The 19,765-nt window shown below is 39.1% G+C and overlaps 1 protein-coding gene across 1 annotated transcript in view; it reads right to left on the reverse strand.

The window, feature by feature from the left end:
* magi2a (membrane associated guanylate kinase, WW and PDZ domain containing 2a) overlaps window positions 1–19,765 on the reverse strand; it is a 302,773-nt gene that overhangs the window by 108,659 nt on the left and 174,349 nt on the right. Inside the window, exons 3-6 of the mRNA XM_079817222.1 lie at window positions 14,471–14,590; window positions 11,562–11,777; window positions 7,722–7,926; window positions 2,465–2,544 (exon numbers count right to left, since the gene is read on the reverse strand). Of these exons, the coding sequence (XP_079673348.1) occupies window positions 2,465–2,544; window positions 7,722–7,926; window positions 11,562–11,777; window positions 14,471–14,590 (621 nt within the window). The remainder of the gene's footprint in view (window positions 1–2,464; window positions 2,545–7,721; window positions 7,927–11,561; window positions 11,778–14,470; window positions 14,591–19,765) is intronic.

Genomic DNA, 19,765 nt, shown 5'->3' on the forward strand with positions numbered 1-19,765 from the left:
TAACTAAGGTGCTATATAGCACCACTAACATATACAGAATAAGTTAAGATATGGTGCTATATAGCACCAAAAGTGGTTCCTCTATGATTATGACGAAGAACCATTTTTGGTGCCATTTAGAACCTTTTTTTTAGAGTGTATATATATATATATATATATATATATATATATATATATATATATATATATATATATATATATATATATATATATATATAGAAGGTACCAAAATTATCCCAGAGTTTTCCAGTTGTAAATATGAGTTGATATGGTGTCCAATTTCTGACTAGGAGACTTGTAATTGCGACAATCCCATTGGCCCGTGAAGGCAGCATTTCAGACTTTGTCCGAAAGCCTCACGAAAATTGATTTCAGACAGATTTCTGAGGCGATCTACAACAAAATAGAGAACGCTTTGGTGATAACTAAGCAATTATTTAATTACTACAATAGTAACTTCTTGCTAGAAATTACACCAGAAGTGGAAAACGTTGGTCAAAAATTTATATTTACACACAAACTCACCACCGACCGCAACTTTCAGGCACCATCTTTATTTTTTAGCTCAACTGTCACAGAATGGAAAGCACAGGATTGTGGGATAGTAAAGGGAGTGAAGAATACATTTATGCTGCCTTCAAAATCGATCAGATGAAGGTATCTCAGGAGACAGGAAGTGAAGCTAACACTGGAACATTGGATGTGCCTTGATGCCTTCCTACCTTGGAATGGATCCTCCGAAGGCAGCATTTTTAAGTTTTCGGACGCAGCCCAAGTCTAACTGCTCTTGGTTGGCTACCTTTTTTTATAGAGACTTGGGTTGCGTCCGAAAACTTAAAAATACTGCCTTCGGAGGACGCATACCTGCATACTTCAGTTCCAACCCTGCTCCAAAACCTTTATTAGCTGGTTCAGGTGAGTTTGATTGGAGTCGGGGGCCTCTGGGCTAAACTGCAGGATGGTAGTGTAGGCTGCACCGCTCTACAATATTCTTGTCTCTAGATACAGGTCCCTTCTTCAATTTCTACAGGATTGTTTGACTTGTTTTATTGTCTGCCAATCACAATTGACCTATCGGTAAGCCCCTCCCCTCGAACGCAGATGAGGCAATGGCAGTTGAGTATCAGTTGCGCTGGGACCGGAACTCGGACATCTTTAGGTGTCAGCGCCATAGAGAAACATTGGAAAATCCGAAGCTCTAATCGGTTTGATGGTGTTTATGCTACAAAAATGCTAAAATGTCATGCCTGAGGTACTGTAAAACTGATTCCAGGTGTCCTGAGAGAACTTTCTGTTTGTCATACTCTTGTTAAGTTACGATTAAAGTCCCTGCTAACATACAAACCGAAATAACTAACTGTTCTCACGTCATGTAACACTGTCAAAAACACGAAGGTCAACATTTCAGTGCCTCTCCATATATGTAAATTAATTTAATTTTAGATATGTTTAAGATCTACATTATTTGTCCTACTAAGGAGGACTCCTATTTTGATGGGTATTATAGTCTACGGGTAGTGAAAGGAAGAGCTTGCACGCAGTTTATCGGAGTTGTTTTGCAGATACAAAGTTTACCAGTTATTAACTGTACCCTTGAAAAGGCATCCGGTCTGTGTATATGTTTGTTTACTGTTAGTTGTATGAGTGTTTTTGTGTAGCTTGCTGTGTATGTTAATGGTAATGCAACGGAGAGAGAGAGTTTGTGAATGAGACGTTAATGCGCACTTCTTGTGCTTTGTTTGTTCAGCTCTTACAATTATTTATTGGAGTGAAAAAGGACATAATAAACTTGATAAATCATCAGTAAAGTTTGGCCATCATTCGGATGGGATATACGCTACATTCTGTGTCCAAAAACATCTTGGGATAAGGTTTTCACACTGACAGCTGTCATTGTAAGATATAGCAACTCTGTTTGTTTGTCCGAGTTAGCAACAGTAACTAATGGGGGCGAGGCTTACCGATAGGTCAATTGTCCAATCACTTCAAAAATAAATAAAAATAAACACTCATCTTCTCAAAAAGATGCATGATTTTACCTATGAGCAATAATAATAGTGATACTTGACTTATGAATGAACTAAATGAAAGAAACATACTGATATCCTCTATACTGTAGTTGCAAATAGTCCCACTGAACTGTGCACACATGCACAAAGTCATAAAAAAGGATCTTTCACTGCTTAGCAATCATAAACAGCCTGCAGTTAGGCTAATGAACTTAAGGATTTAAGGAACATTGGTCTTTTATCAGGTCAGACTTTTATAAAAGCAATAAGCCATTTTTGCTTCACATCATGTTTAATAACACCCCATAACTGTGGTCAAATCACGAAAAACAGCCTCTTGTAACTAGTTGCTTTATCTCAGTAGATTTAAACATTTGTCTTTGACCTGCACCAGTGTGGAGAGTAAATCAAACAGAGTCCTTGCATGTAAAGAGAAATGAAAGACAAACACTAACCATTCTCTTTGCATTCTTCAGGGGGCTTCGCTTTCTTCGCAAGCCGGGGGTCCAACCAGGACGTCGTCTTCGTGTTGTGGCTGGAGAGGAGAGAAATGGAGCAGAAAGGGTAAAGAGATGAAGAGGAAGAGAGGGAGATGAGAGTGCTGCAAACTGCTACTGTAAATCATTTCACCAAGGAGACGAAAGAGACTGAAATGAAGTCTCTAGAGACCTCATCTCTAAACGAGGGTGAGAAAAAAAGTTTAGCTTAACAAAACGGCAATCGATACTTTTAATTAGCTGTAAGCTTCTCATTAGCACAGCAAGAAAGAGAGGAGGAGGAGAGACATGGCGAGGAAGATGTGGCTGATTGACTGTATGAGGGAGGAGAACTGAACATGAGCAGCGATTTCATTAAACAGTTTAGTACATAATATAATTTTCTTTGTCATCTAAGTCCAATTTCAGGTATCATAAACATTTTTGTGGCTTAGTGTTACATGCTCACCGACAGCTAATTAATTGCCTCTGCAATGAATCTTAGCCTCCAAAAATGTTCTGACAGCATCTGAAATGTTGAGTCATAGTCCTGCGGTGTGACTGTCCTATGACGGCCATCTAAGAAGAACCAATAAGACTACAGCAACCGATGACACTAATGTGACGCAACTTAAAATGTTGATACTACCTCCTCTATTTCATTCCACATTAGATGCTCACACAACATCTTGTTAATTAGCCAATTACACTAATTAATGTTACAGTTTTGTTCAGGCAGCTCTGAAGTATATGTAGTCCATATATTCCCTCTTTCACCCAGGCATAACTGCAGACAGTTCAATTTTCCAGGCAAAACATTGTTTACCTTAGCAAAAGGGCACGTTTGGTTTTTATTTTCGTTTGTCAAATTGAATCCCAGATTTTGATACAAATTTTAATGTAACACTCTGTTGCAGATCAGGTTAGAACCTGCATCTCTTGCGTAAGCACAACTCAAGACGCTTTTCCTCTGTCGGGCTGATCGGTTCTAAGGATGGTAAGGAACGGTTCCAGTTATGTTTTCACTTGAGCCTGGTACGGCATGGTTACAATCAGTTCTTGTTCTCTTGTTCTAAATTCTCAGCACAGGTGTGTTAAACCGTTATTTGAACACGTAAACACAAATTAATGATACAATTAAAAGAAATATCTGATCATCCTCCAGAACGCGGTCACTTTTTACATCTCATATCATCAGGATACCGTTGCTTAAACAAGGCTACGACTGATGCATTCAGTATTACATTCCAAAGAGCTCCGTTTTCCACCCCATATTTGTGCTGGCTGGGCCTGATCGGCACGGAATGGAACAGTTAGGAAGATAGGATGGTTTGGTCCAATGGTGGAAAAGCGGCTATAGTCTGGAACATGAGGCAAAGCAAAAAATAACAACATGATGCTCAACAGCAACGGAAAAAAATACTTCCCATTCTTATGTTGTATTACTGTCAAGCTGTTAGGTTCAAACACTCGCTGGAAGCCAGAGTCATAATCCAAACAGAAGACTAGGGAATCATAGAACAACTATCACAACTCAACAACAGACTAATATAGGAACAAAGGGTGAACCAAGACTGTGAGTATAAATAGAGTGTGCAAACTAGGGTAACTAAACAAAGAGCACCTGAACTGACAATGTGTAACCATGGTGTCAAACAGGCACCATGTCCTCACATCATAAGTCCACAGAGATGGGAGGGTGGGCACCCTGGAGGGCGGTACCGGAAATACAAAGCTAGGGAGGCGCAGGTAATTCAGGGATCCTGGAAGGTGCCATCATCACAGGTGCAGGTAACTCAGGGAGTCTGGGAGGTGCCACAGACGACATAAGGCTGGGTGGAACCAGCCCACACATACAAAATAACCGTAGCCATCATGGACAGCACTGCAATCTCTAACTTAGGCTCTGTGGCTTGAGTGATCCCCTGGTCGAGCTTAGAGACTTGAGTAGGTTCTGAATCGGATACTGGAGCAGGCGCATGGGCATGGGCTGGAGCCGACACTGGACTGTACTCAGGGGCTGGAGCTGAAACTGGACTGTGCTCAGGGGCTGGAACCAATACTGGACTGTGCTAGAGTCGATGTGTGTGTGGCCCACACACGCATGATATTAACAACGTAGGCTATAAGGAAAGGGCCACCTCTTCGATCACACCAGAACAGACAGGAAGAGCTAGCACTAGAATTTAACTTTCTGGAGCAGACCCTGAAATGTAATTCTCTGGAACAGACTCAGAAATTTCAGTCTCTGGAATGAACTCAGGAATTTCACTCACTGGAACAGACTCAGGAATTTCACTGACTGGAACAGACTCAGGAATTTCCCTCACTGGAACAGACTCAGGAATTTCATTGACTGGAACAGACTCAGGTATTTCATCATAGTGACAAACAGGCAGGCAACAGAAGATGAACAGAACTAATTAACAACTAGAAACCTAACCATGAAACTCAGGCATGAACAGAACAGAAAAAAACTGTTCAGAAACAATCTCAAAACGTGACAATTATGAATTTATGAAATGCTGACAAATTTAGCAAGTAGCAATTTTGTTCACGCATACTATGCATTCACTGAACTCAACTAAAAAAACTCAACCTAACATTTATTTATAGAGCACATTTAAAAAACAACAGGAGTTGAACCAATGGGCTTTACAATACGCATTGAATCACAACAATATACCTGTCACAGGGTGTTTTGGTGACGGTTCATGTTCATTGTTCCTTGTTCATGTTTTAAGTTTATCATGTTCATGTTGTGTTTGAGTGTCATGTTCACAGTCTTGTCATTCACTTCCTGGTTTTGTCATGTTTCATTGTCATGTGATTCCCATGCCCTCATGTGATCTGGTGTCTTGTCCTGTCATTGGTTCATTGTTTAATCACGGTTCACAGGTGTCACTTGTCTTGTCATTAGTCTCAGTGTATTTAAGCCCTCATGTTTGCCGTGTGTCCTTGTCTGTTATTGAATGTTGTTACCTGCTGTTGGTGAGTTTTCCGTTGTCAAGTCTGTTTCTTTGTCAAGTCAAGCCAAGCCAAGCCAAGCCAAGCCAAGTTAAGTTAGTTTGCAACGTCTTTGTTTTACGCTTGGATTTTGTAAATAATAAACTGCACTTGGGTTCTTCAACTTGCCTCCAGTGGAGTAACTGTTACAATACCATTCTATAAATATCAATAATTATAATACAAACACTTAAAATCTATATATAAAAATGTATTAAAAAGCTAAAAAAAAGTCAAGCAATGAGATTGATTTGACATTAAAAAAGGATGCTTGTTTAGGTCCTCCCTGAAAACATTTTTGCATTCCTACTGACATTGCTCATATATTTATACACTTCAATTGCTTTTCCATACATTTGATATTTGATTGTCCCTTGTAGATAGCTAGAAATGTGTGTGTGTGTGTGTTCAATCTTCAAACTGTGACTACAACACTGCTTTTCCACAGGGATAGTACTTATTTTCTGTTGTATCGTTCATGACAGAAGCTGAACATGACTGACTCCGAATGATGTGAGGACAGTCTGCCACTGCTTCATACAACACAACACAACACAACACAACACAACACAACACACACACAGTTTGCACTGGCCCACACAGTGTGACTATTGAGGATTTAATGGAGTTGTCAAGCAGCCAATGGCGCCTTGTTTTTCTCAATCTCCCTCACAGACGGAGCGTCTTTAATTCTCAAACTGTAGACACTTCTCCATATGTCTATCTCTCACCACGCACACACACTCATACTGGACCAGATTAATCACGACAAAATGTCTCTGTACATATATTCAGTCACTTTTAAACTCCCAAAGCAACTGAACATAAGCTGCGGAAATGCACTGTGCCAATAGAGCGTCCTTTGATATGCTTTTATATTAAATTAATTTTCTTTTCTGTAAGAGGGGGATGAAACAGTAAGTGACACCAGGGAGGAAGACACACTGAAAGACAGAGACACAAGGGCAGAAGTTTGGAGTGTCATAGAGAGCGAGCACATCAAAGGTGCACCATCTTTTAGCCCCAGGCTGCAATTTCTCAGGCCAGTCGCTTGGCAGAGTCGCCGGTCGAGTCCCATCACTGAGACAAGCGAGTCTACCTTTCAGCCACTGATCTCAGAGCTGTTTCTTCTGTTACTGTACATGAAAATGTTTCTCAGGGAGGAATACACTAAGCTTTGTGACATGGTGCGTTATCCTGCTGGAAGTAGTCATCAGAAGAGGGATCGACACAATGGTCATAAACGAATGGACATGCTCAGCAACAATACTCAGGTAGACTGTTGGAACTAAGGGGTCCAAAGTGAGCCAAGAAAATATCCCTCACACCATTACACCACCAGCCTGAACAGTTGATATAAGGCAGGATGGATCATTGCTTTCATTTATACCATCTGAATGTTGCGCGGGAAATCGAGTCTCTTCAGGCAAGGCAACATTTTTCCAATCTTCTATTGCCCAATTTTGATGAGCCCGTGTGAATTGCAGCCTCCGTTTCCTGTTCTTAGCTGACAGTAGCAGCACCCGGTGTGGTCTTCTACTGCTGAAGCCCTTCTGCTTCAAGATTTGACGTTTTGTGCGCTCAGAGATGCTCCTCGGTTGTAACGAGTGCTAATTTGGGTTACTGTTGCCTTTCTATCAGCTATCTAATGGTCATTCTCCTCTGACCTCTGGCATCAACAAGGCATTTTCGTCCATAGAACTGCTGCTCAATGGATATTTTCTCATTTTCTCTGTAAACCCTAGAGATGGTTGTGTATGAAAATCCCAGTAGATCAGCAGTTTCTCAAATACTCAGAACAGCCCGTCTTGCACCAAAAACTCTGCCACGTTCCATGCCAAGTCACTTTAATCACCTTTCTTCCCCATTCTGCTCCTGCTCAATGTAAAAACTTTTTGGTAACACTTTAGTATGGAGAACACATTAATTAATTTACTTTTAACTATGACTTTTGCCTCAACTCCTAATTTACTGCTTATTAACAGTTAGTAATGTAGTTGTTAAGTTTAGGTATTGGGTAGGATTACGGGATGTAGAATAAGGTCATGCAGAATATGGCATTAATATGTGCTATATAAGTACTAATAAACAGCCAACATCCTAGTAATAAGCATGCTAATAAGTAACTAATTAATAGAGAGAATTAAAGCTTGAAATAAAGTTTTACCAACTTTTTTATTGGGGAAAATACTGAATGAACCTTAAAATAATGCTGATTATAGATACTCACTCAATGAAGTACACTTCTCCTTTTTCAGTGTAAGCCATCTCCCAGTTATCTGGCAGAGGACCCAGCTCGTCATTCTCGTCCAGTTTGGGAGGCGATTTTGGCGGCTCTGTCTCTTCTTTAGGAGCATCTGTGGAGGTCTCGGAGGGGCATGTGGTGGGCATCTCTCCTGAGGCGTCCATACTCTTGTCTTCATGTTCACTGGACTCTAAAAAATGCAAGAAAATTAGAAAAAAATTGCTTTTAACAGAAGAAAAACACTGCAAATGTAGTGAAAATTGTTTAAACTAAATCTATAACCTTTTAACAATAGCAACTCCAGACCTACATTTCTGATTAAAACACCTTTATCAATTAAAAAGAACCAGCCAATAGAATTATGATTATGAAAATTATGAATAGTAAGATTGAATTCAACAGAACAATCACCAATAGGAGCTACGCTTTTAAAAAGCTAACTGTCGAATTTACAAGAATCCAATATTCCGGGAGACGTTTCCAACTTTTAACAGCGTGGCTGGTGAAACTCTGAGTCCAAGACTACAGAGAAAACCGGTGAATATGAGTAAGACAGACGGAGAAAATATTTATAAGAGAGAGAGAGAGAGAGAGAGAGAGAGAGAGAGAGAGAGAGAGAGAGAGATGTAACTGAGATTTGGAGTTTCTGAGAGAATTGAAAAGCAGGTCACTGTAAGAGGAGCATGTTAGAAAGAGAAAAACAGAAGACTGTAAGAAATGATGGAAGAAAAGACAGAGATGGAGTCTGTGGTGAGAAAGCGAGAGAGAAGGGGAAAAAAGAGAGAGAACTGAACGTGTCCTAGTTTGAGTTATGGAGGTTGGAGGTCCCAAAGGAAAGGCGCAAAAGACAGATCGAGGGGAAGGGAGAGGGAGAGACGAAAGAAAAAGACACAGAATCCCATAACATTCACCAGTACTGATGTTTTAATCAACTGAGAAATGAGTGGACGGCTTCACTCAATCACACACACACACACACACAAATTTGTGAGCTGCCTATCTAGACAGCATTTAAATGCATCAAAAGGTGCAGCATCCAGAGTAAAGTCTTTTGTCACACTTGGTGTATGAGTTAAGAATATTTTCATATTATATTCCTATAATAACATATATGTGTTTTATACACTGTAAAATAGAACTTCTAAGAGAAATAGCTAATTTTCTTATTTCATGATAACATGCGTCTCTTCAGAGATTTCGTCAATGTCTCAAATTGTGCTCAGATCTTGCAAGACCCTAGCCTGACAAGCCAGACCCACATCAAGATGTTGGGTCCGGAAACTCACCATTGACAGGGCTCAATCCGAGGGCGGGATAAAGGTTGTCTTTCAAATTCCCTCTGCACCCAATTGGATAGCGCCATGAGCACCACAACCAACCAGAGCAAAGAAGAAGGTGAAGCAGAGCTAACGTTAGTTGATAGACTTTCGCTGTATCCGGTAGGCAAAACTTCAAACATATCTTCTTTTCTTCAGAATGACTTCAGTGCCGTTCATTGTTCTTTTCTCAAAGAAAAGCTTAACTCCAAGTCTTCCAGAGTTGCGGTCAAAGCCGATTAAAAAAAAACGCTGTTCGTCAGCTTCTTTGTTTACGAGTAGCACGCAGAACCTCTGCAACTCTGCCGTGACGTGCCGTCATTATTTTAAGCCCGCCCACCGACTCTACACACGCTGTGATTGGCCTGACCAGAGTTTGGTTTTTCCAGCTCTCAGGTCTACTGAGAGTTGCTAGACTACACTCGCGGCAAAATACATTTTCTGCCTCTAGGGTGCGTCTAGATTTCTAGGCTAGCAAGACCCCAAACATGCAATGAAAAGTCAGAAATTTCAATATGAACTCAAACACATAAAATCCCAAGGCCAAATGATCTGATTCTGAGCTATCCACATTAATATTATATATCTATTATACGCTTACTTGCTGTCAAAAAATTTATTTTTGGTTTCGATTACCCAAAGATTTTGAGAATAACTTTACAGAATCATTCAGAACTTCATTAAAGTCAACATTAAACACCTTTTGCGAACAATTTTATGCCCTTAATGTGATGTATTTCTGATAGGATGGGAATTAATTTACTTGACTAGGACATAGAGGCTGAAGAGTTAGTTACCATATTTGATGTGCTCTATGTGTGTAGGTTGATCAAAGTGAATAAAAGCCTAACTCATATAAAGCAGAAGACTTGGATTATATTGCTCAATTCATATGGATTACTTTTACAATGTCTTTATGAACTTTTTGTCAATGTTTGGGTGAAATGGACTTTCACAAAAATATTTGGTTTCAATAAAAAAATATTTTCATTTGTGTTTTGAGAATAAACTAATGTCTTATGGCTTTGGACGACATTAGGTAGAGTAAATGATAACAGATAACATTAAAGCTGCAGTCTGTAAGTTTTGCCTCTTTGTCGCCATCTCTGTTTGAAACTTGCAATTGCAGTTATTTGCGGAGTTATCTTCTTTACGTGGTTTGTGCACCGCACCGGTGTGGATACTGTACTTCGGATTCACAGATTCTACGTCTTGGAAGTATGACCGAAATAAGAATTGTCACCGGAAAATGTCATATGAACAAGTAAGTAACATGTCTGCCATTTTGCTTCTGACCAGCGTTACCTGTATTTCAATTTCTGTACAGTCTAATCGTTTTGCTTTTGACTATGGGTGAATCTCCAGTTGTCACTGATGATTGTCGTTTGGACCTTTCTGGATTACAATCTGCCATCAAAATGATACATTTAATTATTCCAGCTGCTGTGAGAAAAGGCTATAAATGATCCGCCACCTGCAGCATCCTCACATGCGATATAGCCTACTAGCCAGACTCCTTCTTCACAGACATTACGTAAGATGAATGGCGCCATGTTCGAATTTCCAGCGGAAAGCTGCCAGTACCACTCAAATTATAACACATTATTAAAAGCTTACCGTTGTGAATTGGGCTAATGTAAGAAGATAGTTTTGAACACTGGCTGGTTATGTACTTGCTCAAAAATTGATTTTGGATAATTTTGTTTTTGCAGCTTTTTTGCGGACTGCAGATTAAACATAACATTTTAATATTTGAGTGAACTAACCCTTTAAGGTCACCCTTTATTTTTCAAAGCTATCTTTGTTTGCCATTATTGCTATAAACTTCATTATATTAGCATTAGCCAATATTAAATTACTTTGTTTAACATTGGTTAGATTTTTAAAAACCTTGTTGTTTTTGAAGTTTATTACAATTTGAGGAAAAATATTCCTCTTTCGAATAACACGGACGGATGAATCATGCACAATAAGGCCAGGAACTTGTATTAAGAAAGTAAATAGGGTCAATTTTGATTTCATGTTGAATTTAAGTGCACTGAGCTATAAAAGAGCCCTGAGCAATACATTTTTACTCTGGCATTTTTTTTATATTGCTGGATGTCAACAATACTCTCACTGTGTTAGATTCTAAATCACCATGCCATGGTGATGTATTAGAGCCAGAACAAAAAGTTTTTTTTCAGTGCATCCAGACTCAATGCACATTTCCGCCCCACAGAGCTTATGGAGCGAAAAACAGACAATGTGTGATAACATGCTGGCACGACAGTTGCTAAGCTATTGCCCTGACAACAGTGGTTAATATGAGGTAATATAGAGTGGAGGCAGTTGCTATGATACATGATGCACATAGTGGCCGTATGGTAATCATCTCTACGCCAGTAACCCTGATCTGAGGTCACAGCAGCAACTTTACTACACTGGATTTACTACACCGGTGAGCTCGTACATCACAAGATGGCATTAAAGATCTCTCTTCTTCTTAAATTGATTGAGAGCTCCTCACCTGGGGTGATGGCCACTCCATTGCCGTTGATGACGGGCCTCTCCTCCTCTTCCTCCTCAGGTGGCTCGATGCCAGCCTTCTCCATGTTGCTGACGGACTTGTTACGTCTGCGTTTGCCCTGTGATCTGGGTGTGGCGCCTGGCAACAGCTGCTCAGCTACATTCAGCAGCAGTGGACTGGGCTCTGCCGGGGGCTTCGGGGTGCCGTAATAGTTATCTGCAATCCATCAGATATTTGCTGTATAACTGACATTTCAAAGTTTATAATGTAAGCTCTGCCATGATGTCACAACTTCTTATCTATCTATCTGTCTATCTATATGTCTGTCTGTCTGTCTGTCTGTCTGTCTGTCTATCTATCTATCTATCTATCTATCTATCTATCTATCTATCTATCTATCTATCTATCTATCTATCTATCTATCTATCTATCTATCTATCTATCTATCTATCTATCTATCTATCTATCTATCTATCTATCTATCTATCTATCTATCTATCTATCTATCTATCTATCTATCTATCTATGAAAGTGAAAGTGAACAAAAAAGCAAACTTTGGCATCAAAGAAACACATGGTAATGCTGATGGCTAAATACTGTGTAAGTGTTAATTGAATATTTTTAATGAATTCATTGATTCATTTTAAGTAATTTTAATTAATAATAATTTAAGGGACATGCCCCTGCTGTCAATACCCTAATCTACACACATAGTAGTAATTATTATTATCTTTACATAAGAATATGTCTGATATGTACTCATTTAGATGACTAGGTAAGCGTGTGTATCTTGCATTGCTCGGTCAATGAAAAGCATGTCACAGAACACAGAAGTCCGACACCTGTACAACATCACACACAAACTGTTGCTCAAACGATGAGTGTGTGAGCGAGTGCTGTTCTATGTTTACAGACTCAGTAATAGTGCCATGCCTCCCCTGGGATGAACAGGCTCTTGAGGAGAGCAGGGCATCTGGTTGAGTGTGCCTTCAATTCTCCCTGGGTCACTACCTGACATGATGCTACAGCGCACAACAGCTGTAACTCATAAATATGGATTCTAAAAAATAACAATAGAATAAACCATGAATGAATCATACATATAAGTCTTTCTTTGTATCCAAGTTTATCAAGTCTGGAATACTTGACTCTGATTTATTTATTTATTTATTTTTGGTACAAGGACAACTACATTTTAATTGTCCGACTTTCTACATGGCTGTGCTACTTTCACGTCTCTTGTGTCTTTCCACAACCTCTTTCTTTAATATTAATATTTTTTAATGCAACATTTCATGTCCATTTTTTAATTACCCGTTATTGTTGTAATAATGACCAGCTGACTTTAGTCTTAAATCATTTTTAGTAATACAGTAAAAATAAGAAATTTAAATACATTTCCATGTTAATATGGGCATTTCTTTTTTTTTTTACTTTTCAGCATTTATTTAATCAAAAACACAGTAAACAATAAAAAATAATTTATACAATGTTTTACACAAATTTGCCCCCTGATTATTATTTCTAAAAAGTTAATGTACCTGGTTACCAAGAATAAAAATCTAAGTAAATGCAAAATAATGCAAAGTGTACAAATATTATTTATTTGTATACTTGAGTCAGTCAGGACATTAAATTTTTTTTATTTAAACATTATTTTCTATATTAGATTTCAAAACTCTTTGTAAACCCATCACATATTCCACTTATATCCCTGACGTTGCATTATTAAAGCTGAACTAAGAAAAGAAGAGTCTCTTTACTGTGCCAGTCATAATCTTCAAAACACGATAAAAATCCAAATCCCCATTATGAACATGGAAGATGAATGAGCTAAGAAAAAAAGTAGATGTATTCCACATATAGAGATTCTCTTCTGTCCCTTTTAGTTCACAATCAACTCAGAGGTAAAAGTGGAAATGGACTGAAAGAGAGAGGGGGAAATGGATATTTATTCAAGGGATGGAGTTGTTGGACTTTTGAAGTGAAGAAAGGCTAAGCTCACAAGACCCCCAGAGAATCAGATTCCCTTTAGGGTATTTTTATATCAAGCTGTGAATTAACTAGAGTTACTGCCGATCAGATACTTTCCCAAGGTCTGTTCACTCTTATTCACAGAGGATCTCGAAAAACAGAATATCACAAAACAAATTGTGAATAAAGCAGCATTGCAATCCCATAAGCTTATGCAAATACAATTGTCACTTCTAGGGAAAATGTCACCAAATAGAAATGGAAATAGAAGTTGTACAGTAGCCACTGGGGATGCCACTGTGGCTCATTATTAATTGTAATAAATTAATTGCGTTTTAGAGCACACAAACAAAATGCTCAGATGAATTTCTTGTTTTCTAGCAATTGGCAGCAGATCCCTTCTGTCTGGGAACGTGTCAAACAGTTCTAGTCGGTAATGGTAGCCAATCATTTTGATGACAGGCTTTGGTTCCAGCATTTAATATTGACCAGAGCAAGATGTTTTCTTTTGTTCTCTAAGAGAATTATTCAGTTGTATACCTTGGTAGAGTTAAGTTTGAACATTTTTGTTTCAATCGAACATTTTCTTTTTTTTAAACTTGGATACATGAAACCCAGTTACTGATATTTTGATCCCAGATCTGGTACAGTTTCCTCCTTCAATAAAAATCTATGGAACTTCTTAGCTGGCTTTATTGCTCACCATGTTTAAAAAACACTTAGAGAAGTAATAGCACACTTCAACTCAAGAAACTCCATGATTTGAGGTATCACTCATGTCCGTAGCACATTGAGTTATGCACCAAAGTTTAATACTTAGCTAGCAGTGGTTAGTTAGGTTAGGGCTTGCTCAAATCCCTAATCCTAGCAATGAATGAGATACTGGGACAAAAACTATAACTTGATTTATGATTGTGCAACTCGGTCAACTTACCTTCATAAGTTCCACTTTCCAGCAAAGCTCCACTTTTCTCCAATTCCACAAACCGCTCAACGGTCACAAAGTTGTAGTCTACTCCCGGAACCTCTCCTTCTTTAGGCTGCCTGGTTGTACCTACAGAGAAAAGAGAGAGTTAGTTCAGGTCAGTGAGCCCCCTAAGGGTTTGAGCCATGGGCTTAATCAGCAGCTATAAAGCTCATCCAACAAAAAAAAAGTTTTTAAAGCAAAGCTCAACATGAGCCAAACAGAACAGGTGCCCGGGTAACTGGTTCACTTAATTTTTATACAGAGTGCCACATATGCAGTCTGACAGTCTGTCAGGAACACAAAAAGAGAGCAGGGAAGGAAGAAAAACAAAATAAGAGGGTTTTGACGTTCTAAGGTGAAAATAATGATGCAAGCTTGTCCATACAAAAGGAAACAATGAAAACCTTGAAAAATGTAACATTTCCAAAATGTAAAGAACACACTATATTATTTTGTTGACAAAAGTAAAGACATTTATAATGTTACAAAAATGTATGTTCAATGAACGTTTTTATTCATAAAAAATTCTGAAAAAACATCAGTTTCCACAAGGAATAATGGCAGCGTTGCCATAATAAATTACATTTTAAAATAGTATTCAAATGGAAACTATTAAATTGTAATAGTATTTGACAATATTACAGTGTTTTACTGTATTTTTTTGTGAAGCCTTGGTGAACACAAGAAACATCTCGAGAAACAAAACTTTTGACTCGCTTTCAAAATTGGAGTCAAGTCTTATAACAAAATATGCTCTAGTAACATTTATCATGTAGCACCGCCAAAACACTGTTTGACAACCCTTTAACCCTTGTTTTGGAGAATTCTGTTATGTCTAGAAGATACATCTACAATTCACTGTGAGACTAGAACGCTACAAACAGCTTAAAATAGCCCAGGGTTTCCAAATGCAGCTGATGGAGAGCCAACATTTACTACACCCTGCCTCAACACACCAGCCTAGAAGTGTATATCACTCCAAAAGACCTTGATTAACCAAACTTCGCAGAATGTTGACCCTCCAGGAGAATAATTGGTCACACCTAAACTAGCCTCAGATATACTGCATCTTAGCTATAGCCACCAAGCTGGTTGTTCTGAAATGCTACTATAGTTTTAGTGGCTTGTTAGCTACTCAGCTTAGGATAACAGCAGCCCAACCAGCTAAACACCAGCTTGGTCAGGCTGGGAGACCAGCTAAACATGCCTACCCCAGCTGAAAAAAAAGTGTGTGGTGGTAAAATGAGAACAGTTTAAAGTGTATGCACATGTAGCAAGGGGTTAAAATGATAAAGTGAAGTGTTAATGTATTCCTGCGTCCTGGATATAGCAGAGCAGTAATTAGCCAGCGAGGAGCTCCAGAGTTTGTGCTAATTGCTGCTAGCTGAGAAAGCACTGGGGTATTTCTAAACTCTGCATGTTAAGGCAGCTCACTGTGGGAATGCCAACAGTAAACACCTGACTCCAGGGTCAATGACATGACGATTGAATACATCTCTTCTGTGATAAGAATGTTTTATTTTCTGAATTCAAATTAATTGTTATATTATGTTAGGCGCATGAATTAACAAGGGGCATTTCATTTACATAGGGGGGCACACATTTTTATTCTCTGTGAAACAGACTTTCACCAAAACAATAACATCCCATATTATTAATTAAATAGACCAAGTTCTATATTAACACCAACAAACAAGATAAAGCCTACATAGGCTACTTCGTAAACACGAGGCACAAAAGCTTTTCAATTCCTCCAACCACACAATGAAAACAAAGAATACCAAATAGCAATAAAATATGTACATATCTGTAGCATATTGACGAGTAACAAAAACTTTTGAGTGTACTCACCATTAATATAGTTGCAGGCGGCGAGTCTTCAAGTGATAGTCATTTATAAATATAGCCTAATTACGTTTCAAGTTTTATTTTGTGTAATAATGTGTTAAATATGAATCTGATCATAGGCGGAGGGTGAACCAACTCCAGGGAAAGTCTAAGGAGCTTCCTATTTAAAAACACCTTTAAGTATATTTCCTTGAAATAGTTTCAAGTTACTTGTCACCGCACAACCTACACATCCCAACATGAACACTGCTGATAAATTATTTGTTAATAAAGCATCTACGTTCACAAACCACTGTTCATTTTAACAGATTACACAGGCCCTGTCCCAAATGCCACACTTCATGTGCACTTTCGGTCTTGTGGACTTACAATGGCTACCATGTGCGCGCATCCGTTAAGTCCACGTTGGTTGTCCCATTTGTCAGTTTTAGGTTTCAGAAGGGTGTTCGCGAGCGCCCCTTTTGTGGTCGATATGCGCCCTCGAAGCACATTTGTGTGAGCTCAATTCATAGCAGAATTCTAACCGACAGTCAAAGCGGCATTATGTCTCGAAAGTGCGGACTTGTAGGAAGAGAGTTTAAGGTGTAATTTGGGACAGGGCCATAATGTGCGCAGGATTTGGCATCTCAAAAAGCGTGCAAAGAGCATACCCTTTATAATCACTAAAATGCTCACTCATCTCAGTTCAACGCGATCTCAAGAAGTTCTGTTACAATAAACGAAGCTGACTGCGCAATGAATCTCTTATTTACATAAATGAGTTTTTGTTTAATGCTAACTCAAACACCTCTGATTGGTCATTGCGTTCAAGAAATCAACAGATGCTCAACACTGCCAAAACGTTGTAAACAAGATGCTTCTTTATGGAATACTGCTGAATGACCATACGATCAGGGGGGCACACTGTGTCATCTGGGGCAACTGTCCTGCTATTATATATTGAATAAAAAAAAGAGTTTTTGATAGGAAAATCGCATGTAAAAGTATGACATATCCTTTATTAAAAGGTCAACAAGAGTCTTAAAATATCAGATAAATTAACCTTTTTATACGACAAGGTAGTTCAGACTGTAAAATGGTGTGATGCCTCCAAAACTGAATGATATTTTTCAATTAATAATTCAAGATACAAGTAAACATAGAAAAACAAGAAAAATATGTAATTACATTTTTCACCCCACATGACATAATTAGATATCATATATTAATTACATTGAAACTTTTGAAACAAAACCATATGAACCCAATAAATAGAGAATAAATCTAAGAACTAGGCACTTGTCTTTAACTACAATTTAAAAAAAATTTTTTGGGACACATTGACCCTCCAAAACCTAAATAACTCAAATGACCTGCTTACTCACCCCTTCCCATAAACATAAAAAAGTACCGCACAAACAATCTTAAGCAAACAACACAGAAAATTCCTTTACCCTGTACTTGTCCAAATACAGGCTGATGTGAAACGGTTCCACTCTCATCCATTACCTGACCTACTAACTGGCAGTTCACAGCAATCAAAATTCAAGTAAAGCAGTTTAAAAACCACATCTGACAGCAGAGATTCACACTCCGCTGAGATGGTGGCATCAAGTGCTGCAGAGAATCCCAACCGGAGCCCCGCATAGTCATCAAGTTGTCACCAGTGTTTGAAACTCACATCATCTCTCATCATCTATCAGTCAATAGTTACACAATGACAACAAGCCCCAGAGGCTGGTGTCTATCTACTGTGATAGCCTATTATTAAGAGTTATGATGGGCATGCTAATGACAGTTCACAGGTAATAGGGGTAAATGGAACGTCTCCAGTCTTGCGACCTGTCTACGTGGGGCCGAGCCCCGTCAGAAGACTGTGCAAGACGTCATGCCTCATCACGACAACTAGAATATCTCACAATACCGCTGACTACCCAAGCATGTAATAACATAATGAAAAGAAAATGAATCCACTACGACCATTAAATCGCTTGCCAACATCATCTTAAAGCTCAATTTGTTGATAAATCATACTTTAAATGAGAAAAGCAAATTGCTGGAAGATGGATCGATCTCCACACCAGTGATTTTTTCTCGAGAGAGGCAGCTACTTTGGCAGAAAGGCTTCGTTGACGAGATGCACATCAATCTGTTTATCTTGAGCCAATACAAACTGTAGCCGAAAACACAACACTTCTCACTTCTAACCGAAAACACAACACTTCTCACTGGCTTTCCAGAGAATAGCAGACATCGTTGGCTGTGACTGTCATGTCGCAAAGGCGCTTTTCATCAATACTTGGTCAATTTTGAATGGAGAAGACAGTAATTTACAACATCTAGCATCAGAGAATAACGTGGATATGCTAAGTAGCCAAGCACTGGGTCTCATTGTGAGAATTCACTGAACGTGCGCATGCACAATTTGGTGTTTGATATCTGTGTACAAATGTTTTCATGAACAAATCAATGCATCAATAACTTTCGTACAATTTTTTTAAGTACGAAAAAATCTAGGAACAACTGAAACCACACATTTGCAGATGATCAATGCAATTAAATCACAGTTCTAATCGCAAGAACGCGTGTCAAAATGACTGTTCTCGATATCGCGATATCCAATGTATTGTTACATCCCTATTAAAAAGTGTAAAAGTCACTCGTTTTTATAAAGTAACTGTAGACACCGATCAGGCATAACATTATAACCTAATATTCCTAATATTGTGTTGGTTCCCCTTTTGCTGCCAAAACCTGACCCGTCGAAGCATGGACTCCACTAGACCCCTGAAGGTGTGCTCTGGTATCCAAGATGTTAGCAGCAGATCCTTTAAGTCCTGTAAGTTGCGAGGTGGGGCCTCCATGGATTGGGCTTGTTTGTTCAGCACATCCCACAGATGCTCGATTGGTTTGAGATCTGGGGAATTTGGAGGCCAAGTCAACACCTCAAACTCGTTGTTGTGCTCCTCAAACCATTCCTGAACCATTTTGCTTTGTGACAAAGCTCATTATCCTGCTGAAAGAGGCCACAGCCACCAGGGAATACCGTTTCCATGAAAGGGTGTACATGGTCTGCAATAATGCTTTGGTAGGTGGAACATGTTAAAGTAACATCCACAGGGATGGCAGGACCCAAGGTTTCCCAGCAGAACATTGCCCAAAGCATCACACTGCCTCCGGCGGCTTGCCTTCTTTCCATAGTGCATCCTGATGCCTTGTGTTCCCCAGGTAAGCGACGCGCACACACACCCGGCCATACAAGTGATATAAAAGAAAAAGTGATTCATCAGACCAGGCCACCATCTTCCATTGTTCAATGGTCCAGTTCTGATGCTCACGTGCCCACTGTTGGCACTTTCGGCGGTGGACAGGGGTCAGCATGGGCTCCCTGACTGGTCTGCGGCTATGCAGCCCCATACGCAACAAACTGCGATG

Source organism: Gobio gobio (genome assembly GCF_949357685.1).
Source record: "Gobio gobio genome assembly, chromosome: 5".
NCBI lineage: Eukaryota > Metazoa > Chordata > Actinopteri > Cypriniformes > Gobionidae > Gobio > Gobio gobio.